General features: G+C 39.5%; 2 protein-coding genes across 2 annotated transcripts; one reads left to right on the top strand and one right to left on the bottom strand.

Moving 5' to 3' along the window:
- Window positions 1–942: 942 nt before the first annotated feature.
- On the top strand, window positions 943–6,325 carry DCP5 (decapping 5). Its single transcript, XM_028058168.2, has 8 exons — window positions 943–1,236; window positions 2,566–2,666; window positions 3,005–3,076; window positions 3,155–4,138; window positions 5,188–5,259; window positions 5,425–5,607; window positions 5,716–5,826; window positions 5,899–6,325. The coding sequence occupies exons 1-8, from the start codon at window positions 1,089–1,091 to the stop codon at window positions 6,061–6,063; spliced, it is 1,836 nt and encodes a 611-aa protein (XP_027913969.1). The 5' UTR covers window positions 943–1,088; the 3' UTR covers window positions 6,064–6,325.
- Window positions 6,326–14,075: 7,750 nt separating this feature from the next.
- LOC114174438 (uncharacterized) lies at window positions 14,076–14,803 on the bottom strand. The gene is made up of 2 exons (XM_028059281.2): window positions 14,409–14,803; window positions 14,076–14,334 (listed from the first exon to the last, which is right to left on the bottom strand). Exons 1-2 carry the CDS (start codon window positions 14,801–14,803, stop codon window positions 14,076–14,078), a joined length of 654 nt encoding a protein of 217 aa, XP_027915082.2.
- Between the last annotated feature and the right edge of the window lie 1,892 nt (window positions 14,804–16,695).

Below are 16,695 nucleotides of genomic sequence, written 5' to 3'. Positions count from 1 at the left end.
ACTTAAAAATATTTTACATTAGAGTTGTATCACTTCGATACTTACTTCTTTTTAATGAAGTCATATTAAGGTGATATTACTTATCCATATTCATATATATTTTAAATATATATTTTAAATATTGATAATTTTTCTAAAAGAAATTACACTAGAAGTATACTTCTGCCAAAATACTCACTTGCAAAATATTCTAAATCAATAATAGACAACTATAAAAGTTTGAAAACATTATGGGAAAATACGGAGTATAAGTAGAACTTTTAAATTTAAACTGTATATTAACTCGTGATTTTAATATTTCATAGATTTATATTTTGCAAGCAATATTGTATAGATCTCAGGCACTTAAACAATTGTGTTTCAAACCTAAAATTTAAGGAATGATTTTTCACGAGTTTAAATTCAATAAAAAAAAAAACTCAGTGTCTTTCTTTTACATAATCAATCAATTAAATAATATTTTAAATGTAACTTTGCAAAAATATTAATTACAAAATTTAAGGAATGATTTTTCACGAGTTTAAATTCAATAAGAAAAACTCAGTGTCTTTTTGTTTTACATAATCAATCAATTAAATAATATTTTAAATGTAACTTTGAAAAAATATTGATTACAAAAGTTATTGACATTAATAATCAATAAACAATAACATATAAATAATTAATAGTAGATAATATAAAAAATCTTATAATTAATATATATACATCCTCTATTAAAATGTAATTAAAAAAAATTAAATAGTGCTCATACCAACTCTTATAATATTAATTGAGATCCTTTTGGGTAAAGGAATTGTTAGGACAACACTCAAATAAGACAAAATGTATGTTATTACATCATCTTAGTACAATATCCCATTCCATTCACAAACTACCATACATTATTGCATTATTACAAATATAGATTATAACATCATCTCATGCACATAGCATCCTATCCCATTCACAAACTACACTATAAAAGGTACATCATTTCATTCACATCCCATCACCCCAGAGACCCCATTTGAAAGTTGGAACAGATTGTAACAGGGGCTTCATACAAAGGGGCCCCAAAACCCAAACCCTAACCTCATTTGCTTGCACTTATGGCGTCCGAGGGCGCTTCCCGATCGAGTTCTGCGGCGGATACCTACATTGGGAGCTTGATAAGCCTCACTTCCAAGAGTGAAATCAGATACGAGGGCATTCTGTACAACATCAACACAGAAGAGTCCAGTATTGGCCTAAGAAATGGTATTCTTCTGCTAACCACTTTTTCATTCTGACCAAATTCGCTTAATCCTTTCTGGGTTTTGTTTATTTTTCAGTTTAATTTTGTTTTCTTTGTTTCAGATCTCTGAATTCACTCTCAAAATTTGATCTTTGTTGTTGTTGTTGTTGTTTATTTTTAATTGAATTCTGGAGGGGATTTGTCACTGAGGTGTGAATTTTTGCCTCAGGAAAGGAATTTTCTGAAGTTGTGATAGCTCTTGGGTCTTCTGCTAAGAGATTGAGAATGTTATTGATGTGTCTTTATCCCTGCAACATCTGGGTTGCATGTTTTACTTGTCTATTAAGCGTGGCATGTGGTTTTAATCTATCCCTGTTGAAGTATCTGGGTTTAACATTCACTGTTTGGATAAGGTTCTCAGACCGTAGGCTTACTTGCATGTTTGGTTCCTGTAATATTTTTATTTTGTCATTTGCTGCTTGCTTTTGGGGATTGTTTAGTTATTGCATTTCGGGTTAATGGAAAGTTTTTTGATCAATAAATGCAAGGAGTAAATGGTGAACTCAAAAATTTAGTCCCTAAGTTGTGAAAGAAGCAAAATTCAGATACTTTGGTGCTGATAGATTTATGAAAAAACTTCCAAATCTAAGGCCAAACTGAATTAAAGAATGGAAATTCATATGCTTCCCTCTTATGTTTAAATTTTTAATGTTAGCGAGAGAATAATAATTGACAATTTACGTAGATATCTTCTTTGATAGTCAATCACTCGCAATAGAGCTGGGGCTGGTGTGATACGCAATCGAGAACCATTGTAGCCTTGGAGGGTTGTAGATCACAGTCATGTGTAGCATTAGTGGTTGCAACCTTGATTGATGGGTGAAACTCCTCTTTAACCCTCACAATATGGTGTCATTTAAGGTTTATTTTGGGAGGCATTTCTGTGATTTTATACTTCCCTTAATCAAAGTTTGAAATAAAACCCTCTTTTGAAACATGACCCACTATGTCTGGTGCGATCTCATGAAAATGTCATGTGCATTTATCTTTTAATCTTCATTTAAATGTCATGATACCTTATTTCTCACTTGATATGCTTCCTATGTGTGTATTGGTTAGAAGTTCAAGTCATGTATCGTTGAAAAGAGAAAACACATCAAGCAAGTTTATGTGGTATTTGTAAAGGTTGTGCTCTTTGATTGAATTTTCAAATCATCAGGACTTCTGATCAATAGTTTTCATAAAACTGTGTGTATTATTGGAGCTTCTAATTTTACCATCTAAATCTAAATATGTTGTATAGTATCATGGGTTTGATTGATAAATCGATGCTTTTGTTTTTTGTGTTGCAGTGCGATCTTTTGGTACAGAAGGAAGGAAAAAGGATGGCCCACAAATTCCCCCGGGTGACAAGGTTTATGAGTATATACTTTTCCGTGGTACTGACATCAAGGTACTATGCATGTAATATGTACAAGTTTTTGTTTTCCTAAATAAGTATGTATTTGTACCTGGTTTCATTGAGAGTACCTTAGGAATAATGGCATGTAAATTGAGTGGTTTTGTGAAGAAGCGTTTTTGGTACAACTTCGTTTTAGAATCTTTGATTCAGTAGATGGAACATTAAAAGGTTGATCCAGATTTTCTTATCTGTTTTATGTGTTAATCTGTTTAACCTACAAAGGCTTTGTATTGATGATACTGCATGGAATATTGATTGATTGATTGATGTTCACATATATATTATATATAAATCAGATCAGCTGAGACATGTCTTATTTTTTTCTGCAGGATTTACAGGTTAAATCCTCTCCACCTGTGCAGCCTCCTCCACAAGTCAACAATGACCCAGCTATTATTCAGGTTAATGAGATTTCTTTTGTGTAAATAATGAATCAGTTAAATAATGTCTTCCTAATCATATGGTATTGCATTCTGCAGTCTCACTATCCTCGTCCTGTCACCACATCTACAAGTTTGCCTTCTGCTGTAAGTGGGCCTTTGACTGATCTTAACTCCCATAACCCTCAGCTTGGACTTGCTGGGTCAAATTTTCAAGGGCCCTTACCTTTGTATCAACCTGGAGGGAACATAGGATCATGGGGAGCTTCTCCGCCTGCTCCAAATGCAAATGGTGGTAGGCTTGCTATGCCAATGTATTGGCAAGGATATTATGGTACTCCCAATGGGCTTCCTCAATTACAACAACAATCTTTGCTTCGACCTCCACCTGGTTTATCAATGCCTTCCTCCTTGCAGCAGCCCATGCAGTATCCCAGTTTTAGTCACTCTTTACCTACTGTAACTTCTAACTTGCCAGAATTACCATCATCTTTACTACCTGTGAGTACTACTACCCCTAGTGTAACATCTGCTTCCTTGCCTCCATCTAATTTGCCCCCAGCACCTTCTGCTTTGCCTCCTGCACCATCTGCTTTGCCTTCTGCTTTGCCTCCTGCACCTTCTGCAACGCTTGCTTCTGAAATTTTGCCAGCATCAGTAACAAACAAGACACCCAATGTTTCAACTTCAGCAACCATGTTAGCCGCTAGCTTACCAACACTGACTTCGCTGACTAATTCTGGTCCAGAAATGAATGCTATGGTGCCACCCATCAACAGCAAACCAAATGCAATTTCAGGTTCAAGCTTGGCCTATCAAACTGGATCCCAGTTATCTCCTGCAGTTGGATCATCAACTTCTATCCATACAGAAACATCAGCCCCTTCTCTGATAACCCCAGGTCAATTATTGCAGCCTGGACCATCGATAGTTACTTCAGCTCAGCCTTCGCAAGCACCTCATAAGGATGTTGAAGTGGTTCAGGTATCATCAATGTCATCTTCTGAGTCATCTCTGCCAGTGTTTGCTGATGTTCAACCACCAATACTGCCTTTGCCAGTAACTTCACGACCCAATCACAGGGTATCCTCTTTTCTCTTGATCAATTAGTTTGTTTTTTATGGTTTTTGATATGCTTGTATGTTTCCATACAATATCGTAATATGGGGGAGGTCTCGTTAATGAATTTGTATGTCTCGTTAATGAATTTGAATAATGCTTGTATGTTTCCATGGATGAACATTTGTAACCGATTTTAGATTATCCTGATTTTGGTTAGAACGAAGTGCATGTTTGATTGAGCATTTGCAAAATTCTTTATGAATGTAATTAATTTTGTAAAATTGATTTATAAGGTAAGTGATTTTTGTTTGGATGTGTTAAGCAGGTTTGGCATATTGAGTTTTATCACTTGTTAAACCTAGGTTTGGGGGCAAAATCAACACTACTGACATCAACAAAAAATCTATATTTTTACTAAAATCATGTTGTACTGGAAGCAAAAGCAATTCTAAAGCTGTTTGCCGTGAATCAAATTGTACCAACTTTGAAGAAAGTGGTTTACATTTGAAAATTTAATCTAAAAAACAAGTCCGTTGTATGATACAAAATTTTCAGCCCAATGCAGAAGTTATATATTTTCACTTCTTAGCAAAAGTGTTTTAAAAAATTAAACCAAACGTTATTTCTTAAGCAAAATCACATTTTGACAAGTTTAAATGTTGTGAATGTGAAAATCATCAGACTTCCCTCTAAATCTTTCATGACAACTTGCTCTCCTTATCCATTAAGCTAGGCTTTGATCTAATGAGGAATATGGTGAAATTGTGCTCTGTAATTTAGATAGTCTACAAACACTTCTCCGCTGATAAACTTTTCTGTAATTTTTTCCATTTCTTTTGCTGAGAATTAAAGTACGATTTGATTTGTTTTGTCTATGGTTTTAATTGTCAGCTTCCATACATAAATTATAATGATTGATGATTGTTTCTTAATTCGTATACCTTTTGCTTTTATGAAATAAAATTAGCATCAAGTGACGCATGAATAATTTATTATGTTAGTTATTGTATTTAGAATTTTTATTCGTTTGATTGAGAAGGACTTCTGATATTTGGTTGCATTTTCTTAAGCCTGGTGGAGCTCCAACTCAAACTCATCATAGCTATGGTTACCGAGGACGCGGGAGAGGAAGAGGAATTGGGGTAACAACATTCAAATTACTATTTCATTTATAACTGTAGTCATTTCTCAAGTCACTTATTATAATTATCTACCATGAAACAACATGCCCTTTCTTTTTTTGTCTTTTTTAAACAATTTTTGGACCATTGGGATTATACCTAAGTAAAAATTATTAATGCTTTCAGGGCCCAGTCACACAATTCACTGAAGATTTTGATTTCATGGCAATGAATGAGAAATTCAAAAAGGATGAAGTATGGGGTCATCTTGGTAAAAGCAAGTCTCACTCAAAAGATGGGGAAGAAATAGCGTATGATGAAGATTACCAAGATGAAGAGAATAATGATTTATCAAACCTTGATGTTAAGGTAATATAAATGAGTGTGCAGCTTGATATGTATCAAGTTTTCACCTAATGATTTAATTTTTTAGTCTTTGTATTGTGTTTTTGACTCTGCTTTTCATGATTTTTGCAGCCTATTTATAACAAGGATGACTTCTTTGACTCCCTCTCCTCCAACGTGCATGATAATACTTCACGGAATGGAAGGACTAGATACTCTGAACAAGTGAAGATTGATACTGAGGTAATTTTTCTCTTTGGTAGATTTCATATTTCTAGGGACAATATCAAATTCATTTGCGGATTTGTGGTGCAGACGTTTGGTGATTTTGTGAGGTACCATGGAAACCGAGGTGGCCGTGGCCGTGGCCCTGGTGGACGAATGCGTGGTGGTTATTATGGAAGAGGAGGATATGGTTATTCTGGACGAGGCAGGGGTCGTGGCAGTGGTGGTGGCGCCATGCCTGGTCGAGCTTTATAGGTGGCAGGTAATGTTTAGTTATGGAGATGGTGGAGGGCAAGAGCCTAGGTAGCCTCCAACAAGTACCTTAGTTATGTTAGGGTTTATTATCCTTCATTGTTGGGTTGCCTTTGCTTGTTTAACAGAAGAATAATAACGACTTTTTGTATTGCATGATACATGCCTCTTGTTACACCTCTACCAAATTTACCTGGTTTGGTGGAAACATGTTTGTACACCATTTTATTTTAGTTTATATCAACAAGGCAGAGAAGTTCAGACAGTTTTTTTGCAGTATTGCAGCTTTGTCATTTGTGCTGGGGTGGCAAATGATTCTTAGCCCTACAATTATTATTTGTATGATTTTGGTGTTCAATGGTTCCGCTATGACCATTAATGTATTTCTTTATTTTTACTATAAACTTGATACTGTTAAACGTATTTTTATAGAAAATTGACCTATAACTCATCATAAACTCTGGATAAATTTGTTTTTATGATGCTTGTAGTTGTCATAGATTTTGACAATCTTTTTGTATGGTTGCATGAGAAGCAGACAATTTTACAAGGGCATCATAAATAATTGCTACTATTACTATTAACTTTTATGTCTTGTTGCTTTTGATTACCTTATGTTTTGTAACAGTGCTTGCAGGGTTTAGTTTCCATATATGAATTTCGAATAAAATCTGTTTTTTTTTTTTTTTTGTGAAAATAGACAATAATTTTTAATTTAATTTCAAATTGTAGAGTGAAATTGGATTTTAGCTATAGAGATATATTTTTTTCTTAGGACGCATTATTGCTTGTTATAGTCTTTGTTGTATTGTAATTACTAAAAGTCTGACCTTTTTTTTTAAATAAAATAATTACTTGTTAACAAACTTATTTTAAAAGTACAAGTAGAAAAATAAAAAAGAAATTAATATTTTAGAAACATTTTGGAGTTGGATATGACAAAACACTTTTTTGTTCTTTTTTTCTCTACTTTTTAAAGTATTTTTGAGAAGATAAATATGCACGTTATTGATCTTAATTATATCATGATCGTAATTGAGATGATAGATAACGTCATCGTTGTTATTTATCATTGATAAAATCTAATGATTATTATTGTTGTAATAACCTTTACCTATGATAAAAAAATACATCTCTCGTAGGTATACGCGGATAAAATTCGTAATGCGTAATTAGTATTTATATATATTTATTATTATCATGTATTGTTATATGTGAAAAAAATATAATATAAAATAAAATTCAATTTATATTTATATTTTATTTTTAAATTTAATTAAAATTAAAATTTAATTTATATTTTATATTAGTTAAATTTAATTAAAATTAAAATTTATATTATATTATATGTTTCTGCGGAAACAATAACATAATATTAGAGAATACAAATCACATCTTACCTCAATTACATTTCTTAGACAGGTTACTCCTTGACTTGGATGTGAATGAATGAAAGTGTACATTGTTGGGGTGTACGTGCATTTATAGAATCACTAATTATGTTTTCCCCTTTTATGAGATGACCCTCTTCGTCGTGTTGGGCCAATGTTCAGGTTCTAAAGGGGCTTGGGCCAAGCCCAAACCTTATGTTAGTGAATCGATACTGGAGGCTTTGCTACACTTTTCTAAGGTTGGGGTTAACGGTTCTTCTTTATGCGCCATTCTTTGGAGTAGGCGGCCGGTGCCGCCATGTGTGTTGTCTTGTTTAATTAACCATCTTTTTAGAATTGAGCTAGATGTAGGCAGTTTAGACCGGGTAGTTACCTAGGATCGTCTAGGTATAGCACATCAGTCTCCCAACCTTTGGCGGGATGTGTCACGTTGAAGGTTATATGTTGTCAACTTGAAATGGGTGGTTAACCATATCGATATTGGTGGCATAGGTTCGATACATTAGTCCCCCAGACTCTAGCAGAATAGGTCACGTCTTTGCAAGAAAAAATTGCCTTTTTCTTGGTACTCTTAGGGGATATGGTAGTCCCCTCGTCTTGAGAAGTGAGAACGTCGCTAAGACTATGTCAGAAGTGATAGGAGTAGTTGAAGAGATGCCAATTGTCAAGGGTCTCATTAGAGGGGTTTGCACAGTCGATTTTTATTTGTGACGCTTCACATTTCTTGTGATGTTTCGCTTTCGTTGTGATGTTTCACATTCACATCGTTCAGGCGAGAAAACTTTATGGATACGTAGATGTTCTTATAAATAGAGGTGGAGAAGAAGATTTGATTTTTCTGCTTCATTTGCTAAAGTCTGAGAAAAGTACCTCGATTGCCTTTGAAATTTGTCCGATATATTCATTGTTTCTGCTGCCATCCTAAAAATATTCAAAAGGTATGTCTAGCGATAGTGATAGTGTGTGTCTGATTTGGGTAGGAGGAGTGGAAGGTAGGGGACGAGGGTAGTGGCCAACTGGCCGGTGAGGGGGGGATTCCAATGGAGGTGACTGTTGAGACGAGAGAGGATCCGACGGAGGAGATAGCTGAGAGCAGCTTGTCGGCAAAAGCCAGGTATGAGTGGGTAGCTGCAGATGTTGGAACCTAATATTCTCTTTTCAGATGGTCCCGCATACTGAATGGCTGGTTGAACTATGTTCCCATTCTCGAGAGGGGTACTTGGCAGAGCATAGTGTCATTGGAAAGAGTGAGCGTCGTTGATTGTGTTTGCCACGGCTAAGAGGGTGCCATAGAAGGATTCTTCTATATGTATATGCGTCACTTTTCTCAGTTACATATGTGAATGCCCTTTGACGACTTTACGACGGGGGTACTTCGCCTACTCAACGTTGCTCCTACCCAGCTACATCCTAATAGCTGGGGTTATCTACAAGCATTTTGGGTGTTGTGCCGATCTCTTTACTTCCAACCATCACCATGATGTTTTCTGTATTTTTATGACACTCGACCCAAAAGTCCAATTACCTTGTTGTTATTGATAAGCCGCCTAGGGATAAGCAAATTGGACGCCTTTTCTCAATCATTAAAAAATTTCAAAGATGGTTTCTTTAAAATGGTGATAAAGGAGCCAGGACGCTCAATTTTTTATAATGACAATGGGAGTACAAAGTTCCCTTTTCGTTGGACCGACAACCCGTGGCGATATAAGGATATGAAGAGGGAGGAGTTATCGGTGGCTGATAGGGAGATGGTGGATACGTTGATGAGATTTAGCGATAAGATGCCCACTAGGGTTTAGTTAAGGTTTATTTATCCATGCATCCACTTGTTGATTTAGAAGGTATCACTTTGTATTTTTACCGCTATGTTGTGTTCGAGAGAAATAACCGAAATTGCCTACTTTGTAGGTCTCATGGCTCAGCTTGGCAAGAAGAACTTGAATCTGTTCAAGGCTCTCCGCAAGGAGCAAGCTGAGAAGGCTAAAAATGTCGAAAATACTGATGTTCCCAATTTGTAGGAACCGTTGGTCGAGGTCCACGTCCACGGTGGATTGAAAAGGAAGGCAACTGTGCCTGCAAAGCAAGGTGTGGGGAACGACTTGAAGCGGGTAAGGGCCACCTTGTTAGATCCGGGGTCTACCTTTGGGCGAAGAAGCCGAAAGCCTGCCTGATTGAGTTGCCAGAGACAATCGTGCGCTGTGATATTGAGATTTCCTTGCTGGAGTCTTTGGTCTCCTTTATAGACAACATGGAGCCCAATTCAATGATTAAGGTCATGTTGGAGTTCAACAGTAAGGCCTTAATATTGGGTCGTAGAGTGGGCACTCTATTACAGAGAGAGATCAAGGAAGGTGGGCAGGCCAAGGTGGAGGAGGTCCAAGAAGAATTAAAAGTTCAGGCCACGAAGCATGCAAAGGAGAAGGCGGCTTGGGAGAAGGAGAGGGAAGAATGGCTGGTGGAGAGGAAAAGACTAGGCTCGTGGAAGGCTGGATGTCTGGACTTCGAGAAGAAGCTGAATGAGAAAATTCATGACATGGAGACAGACTATGACGAGATGAAGGAGAAGAATGATGGGCTCGAAAGTGAACTTAAAGGTTTGCGGCAAGCGGCCTTTTTCAGTAAGAACGTGGATGTGTCTGATGCCAGGTTCGATGTTAACAAGGATGTGGTGGACGACCGTCTTGTGAATGAAGTGGAATCGAGCCTGTAGGAGGTGGCTGACAAGGTGGCGACTACCAAGGATGTGAATCTTGTGGATGATGGAATCGTGGTGCTGGAGGTTGATGCAGAGCCAATTATTTAGAATTTATGTTTTAAATTTGATTCGTAGTCATCCTATATTTGTAATAACTTGCACAATTTTCTTCTTTTTGAACAATCATCTTTGATCGTTATGGAGTTATAATTTGATGAATGCCTTGTTATGCTTATTGTGTTGTGTGATGTCGTTAGCCCCCGTTTTTAGTTTGATTATAGGCACATCGCTTTATGACTTTATGATTGTGTTTGAATTATTCGTGATTATGCGATATGTTCAACCCTGGCCGCTTATTTGGTAAGTTGTGGGGAACTTAAGAAAATAACTTAATAAGTAAGTTTTCGACTAAGGCTGCTTACTTTGGTAAGTGGTGGGGAACTTAAGAAAATAACATAATGAGTAAGTGTTTGACCCCGACCGCTTACTTTGGTAAATGGTGGGGAACTTAAGAAAATAACTTAATGAGTAAGTGTTCGACCCATGCCGCTTACTTTGGTAAGTGGTGGGGAACTTAAGAAAATAACGTAATGAGTAAGTGTTCGACCCAGACCACTTACTTTGGTAAGTGGTGGGGAACTTAAGAAAATAACGTAATGAGTAAGTGTTTGAACCAGGCCGCTTATTTTTGTAAGTGGTGGGGAACTCAAGAAAATGACGTAATGAGTAAGTGTTCGACCCAAGCTGCTTACTTTGGTAAGTGGTGGAGAACTTAAGAAAGTAACGTATTGAGTAAGTGTTTGACCCAAGCCGCGTACTTTGGTAAGTAGTGGAGAACTTAAGAAAATAACATAATGAATAAGTGTTCGACCCAAGCCGCTTACTTTGGTAAGAGGTGGGGAACTTAAGAAAATAAAATTTGATCAATCAAATATGTGAAGAACCCTTGTTTTTATTCATAAAGTTGGGGTGCCTTGTTAAAATCTCCCTGGCCAAAATCCTCATAGGGAAAAAATGTCAGGTGAGGAAAAAGAGTACACCCAGGGTTACAAATTGTTTGTGCTTATTACATTGACAATCCTAACTAAAATAGAACTTCAGGTAAGATACGCTCCACATGTTTGGTATCTCCTCTCCTAATAATTGCTCTAACTTGTAGGCGCCTCCTCTTGAATCCTCTCGTATTCTATATGGTCCTTCCCAATTAGCCGAAAACTTGTCATCTCTCTTTCTTGCACTGCTAGCCATTCTCCATACCAGGTCCCCTTTGACAAAAGTTCGCGGACAAAGTTTTGAGTTATATTTTCTCGCCGCTCTCTGTTTTACTGCCATGTTTTTGGTTTGTGCTTTTTCTCGTAGTTCTATTAGCAACTCTAGGCTGGTGCATAAACTCTATTGGTTCTTGTTGTAGTCGTATACTTGTCGTCATAAGGAAGGTTCCCCGATCTCGACCGGTATCATAACTTCCGCCCCATATACTAAATTGAAGGGAGATTCGTTCGTAGAGGATTGGGGGGTGGGGGTACATCTGTAGGTGCAAAATACTTCAAATAGTTCCTCTGGCCATCTGTAGGTGACGTACACAATACCTTTTGTGTAATTCGACTAGTATGACTTTGTTGGCGGCCTTGGCTTGTCCGTTGGTTTGATGATGCTCCACTGAGCTGGTGATATGCTTGATCCCTAGGCCGGTATAGACTTTAGCGAGTTGCTTATCTATGAACTATCGTCCGTTGTCAGTTATGATAGTGTACGTCACCCTGTACTGACATTTTATATTTTTCCATACGAATTATTGTACCTGTTGTGCTGTGATTGTGGCCAATGGTTTAGCCTCTATCCACTTTGTGAACTAATCAATTCCTACGATGAGGAACTTAACTTGCCCCTTGCCTGGTGTAAACAGTCCCAATATATCCATCCCCTACTTTACGAATGGCCATAGGGAGAGTATGGAGTGCAACTGTTCCTATTTCTGGTGAATGAGATTGCCATGTTTCTGACATGGTATACATTTCTTGACGAAAGTATGACAATCTACTTCCATGGTTGACCAAAAGTAGTCGGCTCTATGTATTTTGGTCGTCATGGTCTATGATCCTGAATGGTATCTGCATATCCCTTCATGGATTTCCCTAATTACATAATTGGCCCGTTCCTTCAGAATGCACTTAAGTAGGGGTTGTCTGTATCCGCGTTTGTATAAATCATCACCGACCATTATGTATCGTGCTGCTTTTGATAGCTATCCCTTGTCGGTGTTGGCTGGGGGGTTTCCGGATTTTAGGTATTGGATATATGGAGTCATCCAATTGTCGACCTTGTCTAGGTTCAAGCATATGTTTGTCGTTGATGGTGCTGCTAACGTCTATTGCAGGAAGGACTTGTGTCGACCTTTATGCTTTGTAATTGCTAATTTGGACAAGGCGTCTGCGCGCGTATTATCCCCTCTTGGTATATGTTGTATCTTTACCTCGTCGAAGCCGAATTTCATGATGTTGCGGACCAGGTGGTAATATTGAAGCAAAGTGGCATCTTTAATTTGGAATTCGTCATTGAGGTGACCAATTGTTAATTTGGAGTCTGTTTTACATGTCAGCACGCATACTCCGACCTCTCGTGCCAAGGATAGGCCGACCATGATGGCTTCGTATTCGGCCTGATTGTTGGAGGTTTTGAAGGCGAAATGTAAGGATTTTTCTATAAGTATATGGTTAGGGCCTTCTAGGACGATGTCGGAGCCTGCTTCTTTTGGGTTGGAGGAACCATCAACATATAGTGTCCATTGTTCCTCTTCTGGGGTGTGTTGAAGGTTGTTGATAAAGTCGAATAGGCATTGAGCTTTGATTGGGCCGTGTCGTTCATAGCGGATGTTGAATTCGGACAGTTCTACAGTCCAAGATGACATTCGTCCCGCCAGGTCAAGCTTCTTGAGGATTTTTTGAATGAGGTAGTCCGTTTTGACGACAATCTAGTGGTTCTGGAAGTAAGGACGAAGTCATCTTGCCGCATTTACCAAAGATAAGGCTAGTTTTTCCACCATTTGATATCTGGTTTCAGGGTCTTGCAAAGATCGGCTGACGAAGTATATTGGATATTGAACACCGGCTGACTCCTGGACCAAGGCGGTACTAACTGTATGGTCAGTTGTTATGATGTATACTAGGAGAGGGATTCCTACATCTGGTTTGCGGAGGATTGGAGTGGATGTCAGGGTGGTTTTAAGGTTTTGAAAAATTCGCTCACAATCATCGCTCTAAGAGAACTTCGCGGAGTTTTTGAGAAGTTGGATGATGGGTTGGATTTGGTTTGCTAGCTTTGGCAAGAATCTGGATATGGCGGTGAGGCTGCCCACTAGGCGTTGTACTTCTTTGACATTGGTCGGGCTGCACATTTCGATTATGGCCTTGCATTTCTCGGGATTGGCCTCGATTTCTTGTTGTGTTAGCATGAAGCCTAAACATTTTCCACTATCTACGGTAAAAACACATTTTTCGGGGTTAAGTCTGAGGTAAAAAATACTTTAGACAGGTCCTTTGAATTTTGCAGGTGGCTGGGGGATTTGCCGACCATGTCATCTACATATACTTCGACACACTTGCCCATCAGGTGGCTAAATACTTTATCCATTAACCTTTGATAGGTAGCGCCTGTGTTTTTAAGTCCGAAGGGCATGACTACTAAAAGTAGTTGGCGTCTTCAGTTATGAAGGCGATTTTGATCATGTCGGATGAAGCCATGGGTATTTGATTGTATCGTGAGTAGGCATCTAGGAAACTAAGCACTTTCTTCCCGGCTATGCCATCTACTAGCCTATCGATGCTAGGTAGAGGATATGCGTCTTTGGGGCATGCTTTGTTGAGGTCCGTATAGTTAACACACATCCGCCATTTGCCGCTAGCTTTCTTGACAAGGACAACATTGGACAACTAGGTGGTGTAGTGGGCCTCATCGATGAATCCGACATCTAGTAATTTGTCGGCCTCTGCTTTTGTTGCTAGCCTTCGTTCTTCTCCTAACTTTCTCTTCTTTTGGGAGACGTACTTGGCTTCCTTGTAAACAGACAGTTTGTGAACGACAACTTGAGGATCAACGCTGGGCAAGTCTGTAGCTGACCAGGCAAACAGGTCGGCGTTGGTAGTTAGTGTAGGTGCAATTATGTTAAGACCATCTTGTTGCAGGCTTGTGCTAGTATAATAGTTATTCTAGGTGAAAGCTCTAAGGCTTTTGTATCTTTTACTGGTTTGATACGCGAGTCGCACCTTATTTTGAGGTCAAGGTCTTCGCCGAATAGAGTTAGGCCAGAACCGGGTTGGCGTTCAATATTGTGGATTTGGAGAATGGGTAGTTGGGGTCGTAAGATCGTAATGTAGCATTCACGTGCAAGTCTTTGGTTATCATGGATGGTGATGATGTCGCCGGAGGAAGAAGGAAACTTCATGGCTAAGTGGGGTGTGGAGGCTACTGCTCCTAGGATGTTAAGGGAAGGTTGTCCTAGGAGGATGTTGTAGGATGTGGGTGCCTCAATGACCAAGAAACGGATGGGTACAATTTTGGTTTTGTGTCCTTCACGAAACACGGCATGGAGATCAATATACCCTCGAGTGGATACTTTTTCCCCAGAGAAGCCATAAATGCGCTCGTCGTAGGGTACCATAGCTGTGACGGGGAGTTAGAGTTTTTGGTAGGTCGTCCAATACAGGATGTCAACTGAACTTCCTTGGTCTATAAGGACCTTCTTCACAACGAAGTTCTCGAGCTCTATGGTGATATCCATGGGATCGTCCTGTTGTTGGTCGACGCCATGAAAGTCGGCGTCAGTGAAAGTGATGAACGACATTCTTCGCCTATGGTGTGAGCGAGTGATGTGGTTGATGGACTGAATGTTGTAGAGGTGCTTCTTCTAGGCAAATGAGGTGGAGCCTCCTCCTACGAACCCGCCAGATATGGTGTTTATGGTGTCGCAGAGTTAGGGGGATTAACGTGGTTGATGTCGGTATGTGTTGGTGGGTGGTCTCTACGGCTATTATTTGGTTGACAAGTATTATTGTGACGATCATGTGTGGGGATGCAGTTGTCGGATTGCCTAGGGTGGGACGGTCCGTCTTTTGTGACGAATTATCGAAGGTGGCCAGCTCGTATCAGTTCTTCAATCTTGTCTTGAAGCGCTTTACACTCATATGTGGTGTGGCCATTGTTCCGATAATACTTGCAGTATTTGGTCATGTCGGCGTTGGGTGGGTTTAGGGTTTTGCGGGGTGAAGGGATAAGGTCTGCTTAAAGGGCTTCGTCCAAAAGGCGAGATCAGGGAACGCTTAGCGGGGCGTATCTCAAAAATCGGGGTGGTCTAGGCTCTCTAGGCCTCGAATCGGATCGTGATGGTGGTTTGTCGGTCTTGGGAGCTGAAGGTGTGTAGTCAATACAGAATCTGGTGTGTAGGGTTTTCATCTCCACACGGATGTAATCCGCAGCACGCAACTTGAGCTCGTGCATAGAGGCTGGTGTCTAAGATAGACATTGTCGGTAAACAAGCCAGGTTTCAGTTGTCATGCATTGTAAGATCATATCTTGGGTGAAGTTTGGCATAGGGAGGGCAGCTTTGCCAAAGCAATCTATGAAGGCCCTTAGCGTCTCGTCTTTTTCTTGTCTGACGCTGAAGAGGGATAAAGGTGTGGCTTGATGGGGGAAGCTTCCGGTGAAGTGGGTGGTGAAGAGATGGAAAAGGGTGTGAAACAATCAATGGAGTATGGGGGTACAGAGGTTAACCATTCTAGGGCTCGGCCTCTTAGGTTGGTAGGGAATGCCTTGCAGAAAATGGCATCCTCATATGTGTATAGAGCAACGTGGGTGACATACACTTTGAGGTGTTCATCAGGGTCTGTGTCCTCGACGTAGTGTTCTAGTGTGAAGGGTTCCCATTGGCTGGGAAGAGGGGTGGTGGTTATGACATCAACAAAGGGATGGCGGCGTCTGGGTTGGTGTGGTGGTAAGGGGTGTGGTGGTATGAGGTATTAGATGATGGTGGGGAAGGTTGTGGTGTAATGATGGGGAGGGATATGGGTGGTGGGAAGGGTAGCGACAGGATGGATAGTTGTGGGTTGTACCGGGAGGGTGGGTGGGTCTTGCGTAGTTGCCCGATGGGCGGATATGGTGAGTGTTTGCTGAGTGGTGGTGAAAGTGTGCGGGGTAGGGTTATGTTCACTTTCCTCATCGCTGGGTTGGTGTACTAGGGTTTTGGGGTCCTTTAGTAGCTCCTTACCCTTCCCCGTCTAGGTGAGATCAGCTTCAAATCTTCCTTCTCAGCCTAGAATTCTCTTGCCTTAGTGCTTCCATTTCGTCAGCACTACGCTTTTTAAGATCAGCAAGCTCTTGTTGCATCTTGGCCTACCTTTCCAAGATAGCGGCCAAATTCAAGGTGTTGCCCACAAGCATGCTTGGCCCTGCCTTAGGTTACTTCACAATTTCAGTTCTGCTATGTGTGAAAACCATTATCGCAAGTTCTTAGTTTGCTTAGTAAGATGCTAACTTGTGCCCCACGGTGAGGGCTAA

This window comes from Vigna unguiculata, chromosome 2 (assembly GCF_037176805.1).
Source record: "Vigna unguiculata cultivar grain cowpea cultivar isolate G323 ecotype 2 chromosome 2, ASM3717680v1, whole genome shotgun sequence".
Classification (NCBI taxonomy): domain Eukaryota; kingdom Viridiplantae; phylum Streptophyta; class Magnoliopsida; order Fabales; family Fabaceae; genus Vigna; species Vigna unguiculata.
Note: the sequence above shows the minus strand (reverse complement) of the source record. Positions and strands in the feature narration are given on the sequence as shown.